The sequence below is a fragment of the Plenodomus lingam genome (genome assembly GCF_022343315.1).
Source record: "Plenodomus lingam strain CAN1 chromosome Unknown contig_22, whole genome shotgun sequence".
Lineage (NCBI taxonomy): Eukaryota > Fungi > Ascomycota > Dothideomycetes > Pleosporales > Leptosphaeriaceae > Plenodomus > Plenodomus lingam.
The window spans coordinates 172,382-187,417 of NW_027093939.1; the positions used below are offsets into that span (position 1 = coordinate 172,382).

The following is a 15,036-nucleotide window of genomic DNA, read 5'->3' on the forward strand; positions in this document are numbered from 1 at the left end:
TGGAAATCGCTTAGATAATAAGCCTTGCGAGCAGCACAACCGAGTACACAGTTATGCTATTACGCTTAGTACTGCGCTCTAGAGTAGGGTATTGAATCATACGTGGTACATCATAGTAATACAATACATCCTTAGTGTAACTGTGTCCCTTTGCATCCACCCGCCTCCCCTTTGCCTCTCTCTCTTTCTCTCTCTCTCTCTCTCTCTCTCTCTCTCTCAGAGTCATAGCCAATCGACTACGGCCTTGTGTGACCGCGGCGGCCTTGCAAGTGGATCTGGCGTCGACTACGCGTTCATCTGGAGCCTGCTGCAGCCTCATCTACGCCACGCCAAGAAGGAGTGATGCAAATTCCACATCACCGCCATCGACTACTAGACTGCCTGCTACAGTGTAGTACACCTGGCCTGATCATGTTGTATTCGTTTTGGTTGTCTGTTCTTGTCTTTTTTTTGCATTTCTTTTTTCCATTTCTTGTCATCTACACATGGCCAAAAACAAAGACACTGACCACACAATCATGAACAAAAGCATCCAGTGTTAATTCTACACTGCACAGAATATCAATACATTGTTGCAGCTCAAACTCATCTCCACCCAAAATGACCATCACGCCTCCTGAGGCCTCCTCTCCGCCCCTTCAGCCCTAGCCTTCCTCTCCATCTCCCGCAAACAAGGCGCCTCAAACAGATTCCCGCTGTGAATATTCTTCACCGTGCCCCCAGCAACAATAAACCAGAGCAACATGACACTAACAGCAAGTACCTACAAAACTCATTAGCACATGACCAGCCTACCTAAGTTGACCAAGCAACTGCTGTGACTGAAAGAGAAAAAACTCACCGTCCCAAGATACCTGAAGAACGCAGACGGCAATTCCAACCCCATAGTCAGCGTCGACATGGTAAACACCCCAATGGGAAACGTAAATCCCCACCATCCCATATTAAACGGAAACCTGGTGCGCGCAATCGACGCAACCGCAAAGAACAACCACACCAGTCCAAACCCCCACAGCACCATCGCACTCGCCCACCCAAGCACATACATGATCTCGCCCGCCATGGGATGCAGCGTCCCCGTTAGTGGAAACACCCTCGCGGCCTGTACACCTAGCTGCATGACTGCGTAGCCGCCCTGGCCCATGGGTCCGAGAGGGAGGAAAACGCTGACGATGACTTCTGAAGGTGGGAGCTTGTAGATGGCCAGCCGGTGGAAGTACATGGCCATTACGACAAACGCGAGCGGCACGCCCATGCCCCAGAGCACGTAGCTGGTTAGAATCGTAATGAGTGCGTGGTTCGCGTCTGGTAGAATCGAGGCTACAACGCCCCCGGAGGCGGCGGCAACAATACATGCGACAATGGGCAGAAGCCATGCTGCCGTCATCGTCTCGTGCTTGTTCTGATGCTTCGTCATCCTTTGCCGTATATTAGCCATCTCTCTTCTCCTTTATACAACTGAAACCCCACACAAACCGTCCAACTTACATCTGAAAAGGCAACCACAAACAACAAGCAATAGAACCCACCACATCCACCCACCACATCGCCCACGCCACATACACCGCCCACCCACCCCAAACCGGCACACAACCAACCACAAACATATTCACAATCGTCGCAAACCCCATCGGCACCGTACCCAAAAACAAACTCTGCACCGGATGCCGCAACATCAATCCCCACGTCGCCGGATACAGCGTATACCGCAGTACGGAAATTATCAGAATTGCAACGAACAAACACACATTCAGCACAAAAAATACAATCCCAAGCAGCCTCAAACTCTCGCCATACCGTGGATACACTTCTGAAAGCGTATGCAGCAGTACCGCAACGATGCCCGTACCCATGGTAACAGCAAACTGTTCACCGAAGAAAAACCAATCAGCTTCGTTTCTTCAAACCGACTTCACCCGCATCACCTCTTTGCAAAGGGGGCAAATACGCACCCAAGACGGCGTGAAATTCTGCACCACGCGTCGCCAACCTCGTCGCTCAGAGGATATCAACCATTTTGGCAACGCTGGCTCCTTCTCACTCGCTCTCGCTTCTCGTTGCACTGTGGTGTTGGCCGGCGTGTCTGAGCATTGGGGACGTGGTATGGTGCGTCGTGAACACGGTGTGCTCATTTTTTTTAGAAAGTCTTTAGGAAAGAAAGGGGTGGTGGGTTGGAAGAGAGTGAGGGTTGGAGGTGGCATTACATGTATCTGATTTGTATCTTTGTGGTTGTGGTTATGGTTGGGGTCGGTTGGTCGGCGATGGTCCGGGTAGCTTTGAAATTTATTTCGCCACGGGCTTACCGGTATCGGTATCCGCGCTTCTTGCGCAGAGTTGTCGAGGCGTGGAATCAGTGCGTGGTATATCTGGTGATCTCTCAGGTGATGATTGTACATTGTTGTAGAAGAGTTTATGGCTGGTGGAAAGAGCGGTGTGCATAGGGCTGGCAAAGCATAGAGATCCTTAGTTGTGACGAGGTCAGTATTGGGCCAATATACTTGACATTCAACTACACCAGTTCCTACAGCTCATGTCAAGATATTGTTTACGCGACTACCATGATGCTCATCTTGACCTGCCTCACTGCATTCAGTCATCACGAGTCTTTCAATCAACAATATTGTCCAAAAGAGCGAGGATAGATTTTGATATCCAAACGCACCGAAGAAAGAAAGAACCATTAAACCACAAAAGCCGTGACCCATCACCCAGCCGCAAGCCAAAATGCGTACGCAAAAGAGGCAAGATCAAGGACACGTTGACACCCCGTAAACCTACCAGGTCCAACGTTGGAAGAAGAAGAGAAGAAGAAGAAGAAGATGTGTACAAGAACGTCAAAGTCGTGAAATATGTCAAAAGACTCCATCCACAGGGGACACAATCATTGGGGCTTCGCGCCAGCGCAAAACTCCATGGTCAAGCCCAAGCTAGGGTTGCACTGCGACACCGGGTTCTCCTTCTTGCAGAGGTTTTCCTGTAGAGAGATGGGTCAGTTCCCGTTACAGCGAGAGCGAAGCTTAGCTGAGTTATCAAGGGGGGGGTTAACTTACCTGGTATATATAGGCCTGATCATCACACCAGCTGTTCGCAGCACATTGGAAACTCTTGGATTCGGTGTTGCCGAGCTGTAGGCCTCCCTCGTGGCCGGCACATGCGCTGAGGTCCTCGCCTTTGATGCAGGTAATCAGACTAAGATTGTACCACAGCATACCGCCGGTAACACTGTACTCGACGAGCAATTCGTTGCTCATGTCGGCCTTCTTCGATGCCTTGAAGACGGTTCCAGTGAGCCCACTGTTGAGCGTGGCTCCGGCATCGAGAACGCCCTTTACAGGGGTTGCACTACCATCCCAGTGCATGTAGTTGATCGGGTAAGAGCAGTAGTTGTTGATTGTAAGTTGGTTAGGTGTGGCCGCTGGCTTGCTGAAGAGGTTGAGTTGACGGGGCGGTACATCGGCGGATGGCATGCGGCTCGGCCATGGGATATTGCCATTCCAGCATGTCTTGTAAATGGCCTCAACCTCTGCGCTGGACATGCGAGCCAGGGCTACGACATCGTCAACAACGTCACCGACAGTGTCGACAACGTCATCTACAAGCTTGTTGAGATCGGGGGTTATATTGATATGGCGATGCTGGTGCCCGTGCGGTACTGCCAGCACGGCGGAAGATAGAAGGATTGTTGGGAGTAGAAACATCATTCTTGACTTGAGATGTCGCCAATTTCCTTCTTGACAAGATAAGATGGCTGGTACAGGTAGTTCTATAAAGAATGTTTGCACGAGCGATGGAGCAGTCCACTGTGGAAAAGGTGGTTCGTGTAGCGACGCGCAATGGTAATATACTGCTGAGGCAATACTTCAGATTCTTTTTTGAAGAGCGGAGTGCCTAGAGAAACAAGACTTGGCAGAGTGAAGTGGGTGGAAAGGAGGGTAACAATGTCTTTGAAGGAATGACTGCGCGTTGAATGACCGAAAGAGTGACAATGAACTGCACTGAAGAGAGCCGAATTTCGCCCCAAAGTCGACGGCTCGACTGGATATTTATTCAAGGCACAGCGGCCTAGGAGCAAAACTTGCTCACCGAGGACGGCCTGGGTACTGCCCCAAAGCCACGCTGTAAGCATTCACCCCCATCGCCCAAGATATCCCCATGTCGTGGTCCAGGCGCTGAAAAGGCGTAGAGGTAGCGCGGCTGCGTAAGCGGCATCTGCAGAGCCAGGAATATCCTGCTCGTGCTGCCACCCGATTGGCAAGCCGCATCTCATGGCCAAGTGCGGGAGATTAACTTAGTGGCCTTGTCGCTGTTTTGTTGGCGAGATCGCGTCAAGTGTGTGTGGTGTCTTGAGTAAGTCCGGTGAACGGTAGGAGAGGAACAAACAACATGACAGCACGTGGCGGGCGGCGCTTGCGTAGCACCACGGTACCTTGCAGCCAGGACGATTCACAATTGGTGTGCCTGAGAGAGTGTGAAGAAAAAACGACATGGAACAGAAAAGGATGTGATTTAGACCAATAAAGCCTAGACTGCTGACTGTGTATTGTTACAGCACCCTTGTCGGAGATTGCCTCTACTCGACTGCCCATTGGCTGGCTGAGCTATCTGCGCAAGACGCTTCCGTGTATCCAAAGACTACACAAGACATGCCCAGTATGAATAACCAGCTCAGGAAATGAGACAAGAAAAAATGACTCCGCCATTCCTCCGTTCATTGGCCGTGGGGTAGTAGAATTGGCATTCATTCCCAGCTCTTCTCTCGCACATCAGCTCCATCACTGTGCGCTGTCTGTCGTGTAGACCGCTTTCTCAACCACCTACGTGCCAGCGCAAAGCTCGAAAGCGAGGCCCTTTTCCACGGCGCAAGCACCTACCGGAGCGCCAGGCTTGTAGTCGAACTCGGCGACGACGTAGGCTTGGACGTCGCACCATTCATTGGCAGCGCAGTGGTAGTCTGGGCAACTCGCGTCCCCAGCGACAACCTGTATACCGCCATCGTGACCTGCACACCCGCTCAAATCTTTGGCACCCTTCTGTCCGACCATACAGTCCAAGTAAGATATATCATAAGAGACTGTTGTTGTTCGTATAGCCCACACACTGTACTCGAATTGCATGGGCTTTTCCGCGCTCTTTGTCTTGGACACCTTCAGTGAGATCCCGCCGTCAGTGCAAGTGCGCATCCCTTCTGTGTAGGTCGAATTGGGAGCGATAAGCTGGCACTCGTTGCCCTCTCCGCAGCTCTTGTGACCAACAGACCAGATGTATACTGGGTAGTCACACGAGTTCTTGACTGACACGGAGCCAGGCACAGGCTTGAGCTCGTGGAAAGACGAGCCGCCAGTGGCTGGTGCGGCAATTGAGGGTACATCGCTTGATGTTGTAGGCGACTGTTATGTTCAGTGCATGTCAAGGTGTCGAATATTCAGTGAAGAGTTACCATAGATGTTGACGAAGTTGACGCAACGGGAGCGGTGACAGTTACGGTCACATAGACGACCTCCGTGGCGGTGACGACCCCGGCTTCAAGATCGCGATGATGGAGACCGTGATCATGAGCCGCAACGTGACCGTGTCGAGCATGTTGTGCACTTGCAAGCAGAGGCAGACACAGAACACCCGCAGTACTGAAGGCGTAACGCATCTTCGATGATGTAGTCGCTTTTTTGACTTGACTGAAATGAAGATTGCTTGTAGAGAGGCTTAAGGTGATATAACTTGATTGAAATGAAGATGGCTTATAGAGCTTGAGGTGATAGGCAAGTTAGCGAATATTTGTGTGCACGTGTCGAAGGATCGTGGGTGCAAAATTCGCTTGTTGTATTTGCTATGTTCGTATTGACGCAGGATGGTTTTGTTGAGCCAGCGTTGGGGACGTGAAGGTGACTTATAAACAAGGCGAGGAGGGGTAATACCGCCTCTATGATGGAAAATATACGTCTGAGCGGGCGTGGGTGCCTCTGTTGATTGCAATTTTGATTACAACCAGTGCAAACGCTCGTAGCGTCATCTTGCTGCCTGTACTGAGCCTTGTTTACCAACTGAGAGTAGCGCTTCATTGCTAGATGACGTAGGGAAATGAGGGCGACAGTGTGACAGATGAACCACAGTTGGGTTCTAGATGCCTTGTAAAGAGCGTGACTCTTGTAAAGGGCACTGTGAGCTCCGAGCTGTGCCGCCTAGAGAATGACTACGGAAAGATAGGGAGGGCAACGTAACTTGCCAAACGCGGGGATATGAGTACAATATGAGTATATGAGTAAATGGATAGCAAGCTTCAGAACCGGTAAGAGAATGTGACAAGAATCTCACAATCAGAAGTAATATGATATCGTATAAAAGCACATGATTTAGTTGACGGGATCAAGAGGCACCGACGGATTCGGCTCTTTCCGACTCTGTGTGTAACAAGAGTACATTGGGCTGCCACCTATTAGCTTTGTGTTACGATCTCACTTTCGAAGCTCTTACTCAGCGTAGCCTGTCCACCCCACGCATTTCCAGCAGTTGAAGAGACCCGTAGGATCATATTTCCTCTTCACTGTCAGGAGCTTGTCGTAATTTGTACCGAAGAATGTTTGCTGCCAGTTTTCTTCAGTCCAATCACCTTCATTCATGTAGCAACCGCCACCAGGTGTCAAGGCTTTGAATGGTTGGATTGAAGCGGAGACGGTGTTTTGGATTAGAGTTCTGGCCTGTCGCGAGTCTTTGCTAGTCCACGCTGCACCCATGATGACTTCCCAGAGTGCATCCCTCCAAGCTGGGTTGACGCCAGTCTTGCTGTTGTCAGGTTGATTGGTCGGGCCCGTCGCATATAATTGCACGCTTCCGCCACCCTTGTTTGTGTAGGAAAACTGCATTGCGGTGAGGACGGCGTCGGTGAGCTGTTCAATATCATTCGAAGATGCAAAAAGATCCCGGGGGATGAATCGGCCAGCCTCCATGAGTCCAAGACCGACGGGACCGTTACGGGAAATCTCAGGCGTCTCGGTGAATTTGTGCCATTTAGAGAAGGTATCAAAGGTGTAGTAGGTATTCTCTGTAGCATTGAGTTGGGGATGGTTGGTGAGAAAGTCGTGCCATTGCGATGTAACCTTCTTGATTGCTTCGGTATCGCTGGAAGGCAGGATTTGTAGCGAAATTATGTGATCGGGATGAACAAAGTTGTAGCCCGCAACACCGTGATCCGCAAAGAGAGTCTGATTCGAGGCCAGCGCTCTGACAGTATCACGGAGAACCTTTGACTCTGTAATGTCTTTGGGCCTGGGCCAATGAGCCTGGAAGCTGTAGACATTGAGTGGTACCGATGGGTGGAGTTGGAATTTGTAGGACGTGAGCACAGCGTAGTTGCCACCTCCACCTCCACGCATCGCCCAAAACAGATCTGGATCATTGCACTCATTGATGGTGCGTTGTTGTCCATCGGCTGTGACGACCTCAAACTCTACTGCCTGATCAACCATGAGTCCGTAGGCCGGACCCAATGGGCCATGGCCACCTCCTTGCCCGAAACCTCCGGCAAGGCCAACGGAGCCGATAGCACCTACGGTAACAAGCATGCCAAGGGGCTCGAAAAATCTCCAGGCCTCTTGTGCTAGTACTCCAGCACCGATTTCGCCAACGTTCTCGTAACGTGCTAAGCATCCCTTTGGTTGGAAAGTCTTGTGATATCTCGTATCCTTGAGGTTGTGTGTCCATAGGGCTAGTGAGTTGGCTACACTAGATCTGCCAAAGTAGTCATGACCGGTATTCTTTATCGAAAGACGGATGTGATGCTTCTGAGCAAATTGCAGTGTTTTGCTGATGTCTTCTGGTGATCGTACGTCGATGTAGTATGTCGACAGCCTTCCCAATGAACATGTGCCAGAGACAGGTGTCAAGGGGTTGGTCGAGTTGAGTGCACACTGTGACTGGCCACATGCCTCCCAGTCAAGAAACTCCATCGAGCCGTATTGTGCCGTTCGTGAGACTCCATCACCGTATTGCTTCGCTATATTTTCACATTCCTTGCTGGAGGGGTCAGAGTAGCATGGTGCAGCCCACGGGATGGTTGCCTTCAAATGACCTTGAATGCTCCGATTGAATGTGATCCAATCATTCGTGCTCGGCCAGCACGATTGCCCAGGAAGGCATGTGTAATTGAAGGTTGTTGGTATCTTGTCCGGGTACAAGTGCCCTTGGTTTCCCGTTTGAGAAAAACTCCTGCCGCACAAGTTGTAGATACCGTACAGCGCGGAGATGCAAAGAAGAGCAGAAAATCCACTTGATTGCCAACCTTGGCCATGTCTCCTCCTAGCCGGTCTTTGGTGATTCTCTGCTTCATCGAAGCCAGCAGCTTTTTGATCGATCAGTGGCTCCCACTCTTGTATGGCCATGGTGATGGCGTGTAGACTTTGAATTGGTGTAAATGCTTCGATCAAGGCCTATTTTGCTTGGTATGTCGGGGTATGCTTGAATTAGCAATAGATGGCAGATGGAAAGTGAAGATGGCCAGTCGAGGTCAGCTACCACAATACCTCTATAAACGTTCTGCCACAAGAATCATACTGCACACTAGGTTATTTTCGAGGAAGTGCAGTTCCTCGCATCATCTGCGGACAGCCCGCATGATACCCCCATTGGGACAATGGCTGATGTATCTGAACTCAGCCCCATGAACCTGACATCCACGAATTGGCCAATGGACTCGTGTTAGCCGCCGGCACACAAGAGTCTGAATCGCATCATAGAACTCGGCGTGAGATTGATGTGTCAAACATCTCCACGATAGCCGCGTCAGGCAGATTTTGCCTGTTTCCATAACGCAAAAAGCTGATGCGAAGTAGGATGGGACGGTGATGGTACTGTGCACGCGACTGAGGGTGGTGCAAGTTGATTCCCCCAAGACCCCCGCGTGTTCGTGTTCGCTTGTGTCAGCTTGGCCCTCGTACTTATGGTTGCCTTGTACTACTGTTCCTTGCATTGTCAATGGTGATCCCTAGTAGCCGTCTCTGTGACCGCCAGGAAGACAGGCCACTGCTATAGTGAGCTCAGAGTACTGCGCCTCCATCCAGCGGTGTGGACGGCCTCGAAATCCCGCTCAATGACGAGGAGTGCAGGTAGGTAATGGACCCCCGAGAAATCGAATGCACGCCACCCGCAGCGCAGCCAGGCAGCCAGGCAAATGTGTCCAGGGACAAGAGTAATGAGTAAACTTCTGACCGGAGGCGTGGCACAATGCCGCGTTCGTCTTGCGTCTTGCGTACAAGGCTTGGATTTTGCGTCAGCCTTTACTCTCGGTCGGCGAACATGTAATACTAACACGAGCTCTGCACCACAAACCGTGGTGCATGTCAATCACGGTCTCTCCGGCCCTGCAAGCTGCAAGCCATACATGATGCCTGTCATTGACCCGGCCGCCCGTGCTGGGAGATCCGCCACAACGTTCGATCGCTTACTTATTTCGGACAGTGTTTGAGTGCGATAGAGACAGTATTACATGAGTCAAGCGCCGTCAGTAGTGCTGACCGGGACCGGGGCTGGAGAAGTGATTAAACTGGTCGTTGCATTTCATTTCTCCATTCCAACCATTGCAGGATCAACTCAACGCCTGCCATCTAGGAGCCCATTTTGCCATGCTAAAGTACATTCATCAACCGAGAAAGCGGAGAGCGTAGATATGCCAGTAAGCACAGCAAGTATTGTACAAGGAAATCCTCCCATTAGATCTTACATTTGGGTATGTTCATTGCCGTACTCCCTATTTCTTCCATGTTTCACGTGCTTCCACACCATCCTCTACTCCAAGACACGAGTTACGAGACCAGTGGCAACAGTGCGACCACCCTCACGCATGTTGAAGCGCTGGCCAGGCTCCAGGACATGAGGCTGGTGGAGCTCGCAGACCATCTCGACGTTGTCACCGGGCATGACCAACTTGTCGTGAGCATCTGCGGTGCCTTCGGGCCAGTTCAATGCACATGACTCATCAGCAGTTCGAATGAACATCTGTGGCCTGTAGTTCTCGCCGAAACCAGTGTGGCGACCGCCCTCCTCCTTGTTCAAGACGTACATGGAGACGAGGAACTTCTTGTGTGCCTTGACCTGTCCAGGAACAGAGACGACCATGCCACGCTTGATATCATCGCGCTTGACACCACGGAGAAGGAGACCAGAGTTGTCACCCGCACGGGATTCGTCGCAAGACTTCTTGAACGTCTCGATGTCGGTGACCTTGGTTCGGATGGGCGCGGTACCCTTGCCAACAAGCTCGACTTCGGCATCTTTCTTGAGAATACCACGCTCGACACGACCAGAGACGACGGTACCACGTCCAGCAATGGAGAAGACATCCTCAACAGCCATCAGGAAGGGCTTGTCGGTTTCACGGACGGGCGTGGGGATCCAGGTGTCGACAGCCTGGAGCAGCTCATCAATCTTTTGCTCGCCAATCTCGGGCTGTCTGCCCTCGAGGGCGCACAGAGCCGAACCCATGATGATGGGCGTCTCGTCACCCTCGAAGCCGTAGCTGCTGAGCAGTTCGCGCATCTCCATTTCGACAAGCTCCAACATCTCCTTGTCCTCAATGGCGTCCACCTTGTTGACAAAGACGACAATCTTCTGAACACCGACCTGACGGGCGAGCAGCAAGTGCTCACGGGTCTGGGGCATCTGACCATCCGAGGCGGCTACGACAATGATGGCGCCGTCCATGTTGGCGGCACCTGTGATCATGTTCTTGATGTAATCAGCATGACCAGGGCAGTCGACGTGGGCGTAATGGCGGGCGTCGGTCGAGTACTCGATGTGAGCGGTGGCAATGGTGATACCGCGCTTGCGCTCTTCAGGCGCTTTATCAATGGAGCCATATTCGAGGAACTTTGCGTAGCCCTTTTCGGCCTGGCGTTTGGTGATGGCGGCTGTGAGGGTTGTCTGTGTATCTGCCGTCAGTCTCATGCTCGTCCATGTCCACATGCACAACTTGACTACCACCTCGTGCGGGTGGTGGAGGTGGGGTCGGGCGGTGTATCTACCTTTCCGTGATCAACGTGACCAATGGTGCCTGTGTTCAATTGTTAGCATGGCATGGACAGAAGAAGAGGCCGTAATCATGCAGGACATACCAACGTTGACGTGAGGCTTGTCTCGGGTGAAGGCCGCATAGTTCCGCACGCCGTTCATCCATCGGCTGGTTCCCTGTGCACCCAAAGCATTCTGCACTGGACTGACGCCACGCTGGTACTGCAGGGCAGAGCGCGAGGTGCGCAGGAAAACTCTTGAAAAAGACGACATGTTGTGCTGTACAGTACAAGCGCCGACAACAGGCACGGGGGGAGGAGGAGGAGGAGGGCGATTGGCTTGATGGCGATTTGTTCGTATGGAGACTTGGGAGAGGCTCAAATCATTTTCTTAGCGCGAGATGTGCTGACGTCTCTGCACCGGCCAATCATGTGCGCGGGATGGGAACGGCTTGTCCGAGTCAATCGAGAGAAGATGAACTGGGGGGCACCTCTCCCATTGAATTTCACTTCAAGATCTTACCTATGCCTTGGCCAGACGGTCATTCGATTCGCGTTGAATAATAAACTCTCAACCCAAAAGAAGCAGCAGCAATTGATACCAACAGCTCACGGCAACACGCCCAATTGCCCGTCCAGCACCCACTACCGGTACACTCGATTGGGATACCCGAGGCTTCAGTTGGCGTCTGTTTCTATAGCTTCCATAACAAAGCTGCCATCACTTTTTTTTTTGCTTTGCGCTGACCCCGACGACTACACATGTCGCTCCGCACAATAGCAAGGACGCCGCTGAGCTGGGGCTCGCGAGTACAGACGACAAGAAGCATGCCTCTGCGCGCAAACATCACACACCCCGCTTGGATGAGCGGGTCACGCAAGGTTCGACCACCACCCCTCTATGTCAGCACCAAAACTGATTCTGACCCATGATAGTATGCCACTCCTACAGCAGACCTCCTCAAGGCGCAACAAGACGACGATCCCGATGATGTCATCTTCACCAACAACTACGGCGTCCGCAGTATCGAACTCAATCGCCCCAAGAAGCTAAACTCGCTCAATGGCTCCATGGCTCGCAAGATCATTCCCAGGCTGCAGGAATGGGCCAAGTCGGACATGGCAGGCGTCGTGGTCATCAAGGGCTCAGGACGAGCTTTCTGCGCTGGTGGGGATGTCGCAGCGTTGGCCAAGTGGAATCAGGAGGGTCCTGAAGGACAGCAAAGAAGTGCAGACTACTTTGGGCTCGAATACAAGCTAGACCACCTGATTGCGACCTACACGAAGCCCTACGTGGCCTTTATGGATGGCATCACAATGGGTGGTGGCGTGGGCCTTTCCATTCACGCGCCCTTCCGCATCGCCACCGAGAACACGCTCTTCGCCATGCCCGAGACCACCATTGGCTTCTTCCCTGATGTCGGCGCATCCTTCTTCCTACCCCGGATGGAGGGCTCCCTAGGCACATACCTCGCCCTTACATCGGAACAGCTCAAGGGCGTCGATGCCTTCTACGCCGGCGTAGGCACACACTACATCCACTCTTCGACTTTGCAGCAACTCGAATCGCGTCTCGCCGAACTCCAATTCCCCGACTACATGCCCCTGCAAGAGCGCTTCAAGATCATCAACGCCACCATCGAAGAGTACAGCACAGGTTTGCCAGCCGATAAGCCCACCATGTCTGGCGCACTGCGCAAGACCATTGACCGCGTATTCCACGTGGATCAGCCAAGCATCAAAGCAATCATACAATCTCTTGAGGATGTCAAGAGCGATGCCAGTGCGCCAGCCCTTCAAAAGTGGGCAGACAGGACTATCCAAACGATCCACAGCCGGTCTCCCATTTCGGTAGCCGTTACCCTACAACAAATGCGCGTCGGTCGTCAATGGTCTATTGCGCAAACTTTCCAGCGCGAATACGATATTGCAACGCAATTCATGTCGCATGGGGATTTCATCGAGGGCGTTACCGCACGGCTGATTGAGCGTAAGAAGGAGCGTCCCAATTGGAACCCAAGCACACTCGATGATGTCAAGAGGAAAGACGTCGAGGCATTCTTCAATCCAGGCCAATATGGTCCGTTACCCCTGATCAGCCAGACAGATTACACAGAGTATCCGCATTCATGGATCGGGCTACCCAAGGAGGATGAGATCTTGAGGGAAGCCAGTGGAAAGAAGAGCGAGGACGTTGTCGCGAGTTTGCTCGAGAAGTACGAGGGCAAGCAGGGTGTACGGGAAAAGATTGCAGAAGTACTGGATAGGTTCAAGTCGTAGATTTGCACGAGATATGTGGGATTGAGTTCCCTTTGAAGAATAATGACACATTGGATCAGTTCTCTGCCTACTGCTCCTGTGAGCTACTCATCCAGTCTCAATGTGTACTTGGCTTCGACCACAGAAGTTGCAAACTGCAGACCGCAACACAGAAGTGAAGCGATAACCCCGCCGCACCACAATACCTCAACGCAACTACTTTCCAAGCAAGGAATATCCGTTGAAACAACGGCACATATTCGGTTCGATACGCAAAACACCAACCTCGCCAGATTCTTGGAATCGGCCAAATCCGGGTATCCATCCTCACGCTACCGGTACCCCACAACCCCGCAAAGCTTATACGCACACCCAACTCGCCGCCAGCGTCATACTGCAGGTGTCCCCCAAGACCAGCCATCCGGTCCCAAGGAATGTTCGGGATGCCTCTTCCCCGGCTTTCTTCGCTGCCGCTTCCGAGGTTCGCCGCCGCCGACGTGGGTATTTGGCTTGGGTTACGTTTGGGCTTGATAAGTAGGCGTTGTGAGATTATAGTCTGTGTTTACATGATATCAGGCGAGGCATACCTACCGTACCGGTACAGGTTGTAGATTTTATTTTTTTTTCACATTGCTCCCGGGAAAATTGTCGATTTATTCTTTTGGCCACTCGGCCAGCCATCTGGGATACGGTAACTCAGGCAGACTTCATTCGTTTCGGACGTAGCCATGTCTGCCATCGAAAGCGCCTACATGAACAGCATGGTCACTCGCGACACAGACACAGACACGGATACATCTGCGTCCGCTGAACGAGCTAGTCCGCGACTTCAAAGCACCGCTTCGACATGCGTGCGGCAGGATACCATGGCAAAGACGCGATACGGATTCAGAATGTGGACAAACGGGAATGCGGCACGGGACAGATCAGAGTATGTTTTTCTTTCTCTTGGACTCGGACTCTTTCTTCCCAACACACTGCATACATCCCACCGCCCACACAACTCACGAAAAGCACAAACAGATCGCCCCGGCCAACGTAGCCATCTGCGGCACCGCCCTGCCTGATCACCTCGACGGCCCGGCTTTCGCATCCACAACTCCCCAGAGCATAACCAACGCCATGATCCCCTCCACCCTCGGCCACGAATTCTCCGGCACCATTCGCAAACTCGGTCCAGGCGTCGCCTCCTCTCTCTCCTTCTGCCCAGGCAACCACGTCGTCCTCCAACCTCACCCTCTACCGCACCGCCTGCCCCGCCTGCACCCGCAGCGCACAAAATCTGTGCCACACGAGCGGCTTCATCGGGCTCTCGAGCAGCAGCAGCGAGCTCAGCGACTCCGTCGTCGTCTGCGAGGCGCGTTATATGGCTGTTTTGGGGTGTTGAGGGGTGATGTTGCAGTGTGTCATTACTTATTCATCTCCCGGTGAGTTCTCTTTTCCTTTGCCCCCCCATGTCGCCCTCATCATCTTCCTCTCCTCTCCTCTCCCCCCACCCCCCTCCTTTCCGTACCATGCATGCTTGACAGCTAGCTAACAAGAGTACAGGGAAATCAAGGCCTGAGAAGATGATTTCGAGTAAGATGGCGTTGGAGGATTTGGTCGAGGATGGGATCGAGGCGCTTGTTGGGGTCAAGGAGGGTTGTGTTGGGATTTTTGTGAGGGTTGGGAGGGTGGCTGGGTGGGTAACTAGTAGAATGGGTAGAAACAAGAAGTCGTCGAGGCATATCCACAGGAATAATAGATCCAGTATCCTAATTAGTAATATAGAAACGGAACCCCC

General features: G+C 52.2%; 8 protein-coding genes across 8 annotated transcripts; 3 read left to right on the plus strand and 5 right to left on the minus strand.

The window, feature by feature from the left end:
- Positions 1-607: 607 nt before the first annotated feature.
- On the minus strand, positions 608-2,132 carry IAQ61_005415 (uncharacterized protein; the record flags this gene model as incomplete). The annotated part of the gene is made up of 4 exons (XM_003840154.1): positions 608-763; positions 842-1,418; positions 1,489-1,865; positions 1,953-2,132. 4 exons carry the CDS (start codon positions 2,130-2,132, stop codon positions 608-610), a joined length of 1,290 nt encoding a protein of 429 aa, XP_003840202.1.
- Positions 2,133-2,530: 398 nt separating this feature from the next.
- IAQ61_005416 (uncharacterized protein) lies at positions 2,531-2,980 on the plus strand (the record flags this gene model as incomplete). The annotated part of the gene is made up of 1 exon (XM_066096791.1): positions 2,531-2,980. One exon carries the CDS (start codon positions 2,531-2,533, stop codon positions 2,978-2,980), a length of 450 nt encoding a protein of 149 aa, XP_065953142.1.
- Positions 2,981-3,041: 61 nt separating this feature from the next.
- IAQ61_005417 (uncharacterized protein) lies at positions 3,042-3,701 on the minus strand (the record flags this gene model as incomplete). Its single annotated transcript, XM_003840153.2, has 1 exon — positions 3,042-3,701. The coding sequence occupies one exon, from the start codon at positions 3,699-3,701 to the stop codon at positions 3,042-3,044; it is 660 nt and encodes a 219-aa protein (XP_003840201.2).
- A 1,113-nt stretch (positions 3,702-4,814) lies between these two features.
- IAQ61_005418 (uncharacterized protein) lies at positions 4,815-5,641 on the minus strand (the record flags this gene model as incomplete). Its single annotated transcript, XM_003840152.1, has 2 exons — positions 4,815-5,387; positions 5,438-5,641. 2 exons carry the CDS (start codon positions 5,639-5,641, stop codon positions 4,815-4,817), a joined length of 777 nt encoding a protein of 258 aa, XP_003840200.1.
- Positions 5,642-6,347: 706 nt separating this feature from the next.
- Positions 6,348-8,476, minus strand: IAQ61_005419 (uncharacterized protein; the record flags this gene model as incomplete). The annotated part of the gene is made up of 2 exons (XM_003840151.2): positions 6,469-8,476; positions 6,348-6,420 (listed from the first exon to the last, which is right to left on the minus strand). Exons 1-2 carry the CDS (start codon positions 8,370-8,372, stop codon positions 6,348-6,350), a joined length of 1,977 nt encoding a protein of 658 aa, XP_003840199.1. The 5' UTR covers positions 8,373-8,476.
- Positions 8,477-9,184: 708 nt separating this feature from the next.
- TUF1 (translation elongation factor Tu) lies at positions 9,185-11,487 on the minus strand. Its single transcript, XM_066096792.1, has 3 exons — positions 11,100-11,487; positions 11,010-11,038; positions 9,185-10,908 (listed from the first exon to the last, which is right to left on the minus strand). The coding sequence occupies exons 1-3, from the start codon at positions 11,266-11,268 to the stop codon at positions 9,775-9,777; spliced, it is 1,332 nt and encodes a 443-aa protein (XP_065953143.1). The 5' UTR covers positions 11,269-11,487; the 3' UTR covers positions 9,185-9,774.
- A 335-nt stretch (positions 11,488-11,822) lies between these two features.
- On the plus strand, positions 11,823-13,274 carry IAQ61_005421 (uncharacterized protein; the record flags this gene model as incomplete). The annotated part of the gene is made up of 2 exons (XM_066096793.1): positions 11,823-11,876; positions 11,931-13,274. The coding sequence occupies 2 exons, from the start codon at positions 11,823-11,825 to the stop codon at positions 13,272-13,274; spliced, it is 1,398 nt and encodes a 465-aa protein (XP_065953144.1).
- An 826-nt stretch (positions 13,275-14,100) lies between these two features.
- IAQ61_005422 (mitochondrial 37S ribosomal mS47 domain-containing protein) lies at positions 14,101-14,817 on the plus strand (the record flags this gene model as incomplete). The annotated part of the gene is made up of 3 exons (XM_003840149.2): positions 14,101-14,184; positions 14,277-14,680; positions 14,802-14,817. The coding sequence occupies 3 exons, from the start codon at positions 14,101-14,103 to the stop codon at positions 14,815-14,817; spliced, it is 504 nt and encodes a 167-aa protein (XP_003840197.2).
- Positions 14,818-15,036: the final 219 nt, after the last annotated feature.

Bases quoted from the DNA above. Each gene is read 5' to 3' on its own strand.
- TUF1 (XM_066096792.1), bottom strand. From the start codon at position 11,268: ATGTCGTCTTTTTCAAGAGTTTTCCTGCGCACCTCGCGCTCTGCCCTG. The intron at 11,039-11,099 runs GTATGTCCTGCA...AATTGAACACAG, and splicing joins CAAGCCTCACGTCAACGTTG to GCACCATTGGTCACGTTGAT. The intron at 10,909-11,009 runs GTAGATACACCG...GCAGATACACAG, and splicing joins GTCACGTTGATCACGGAAAG to ACAACCCTCACAGCCGCCAT.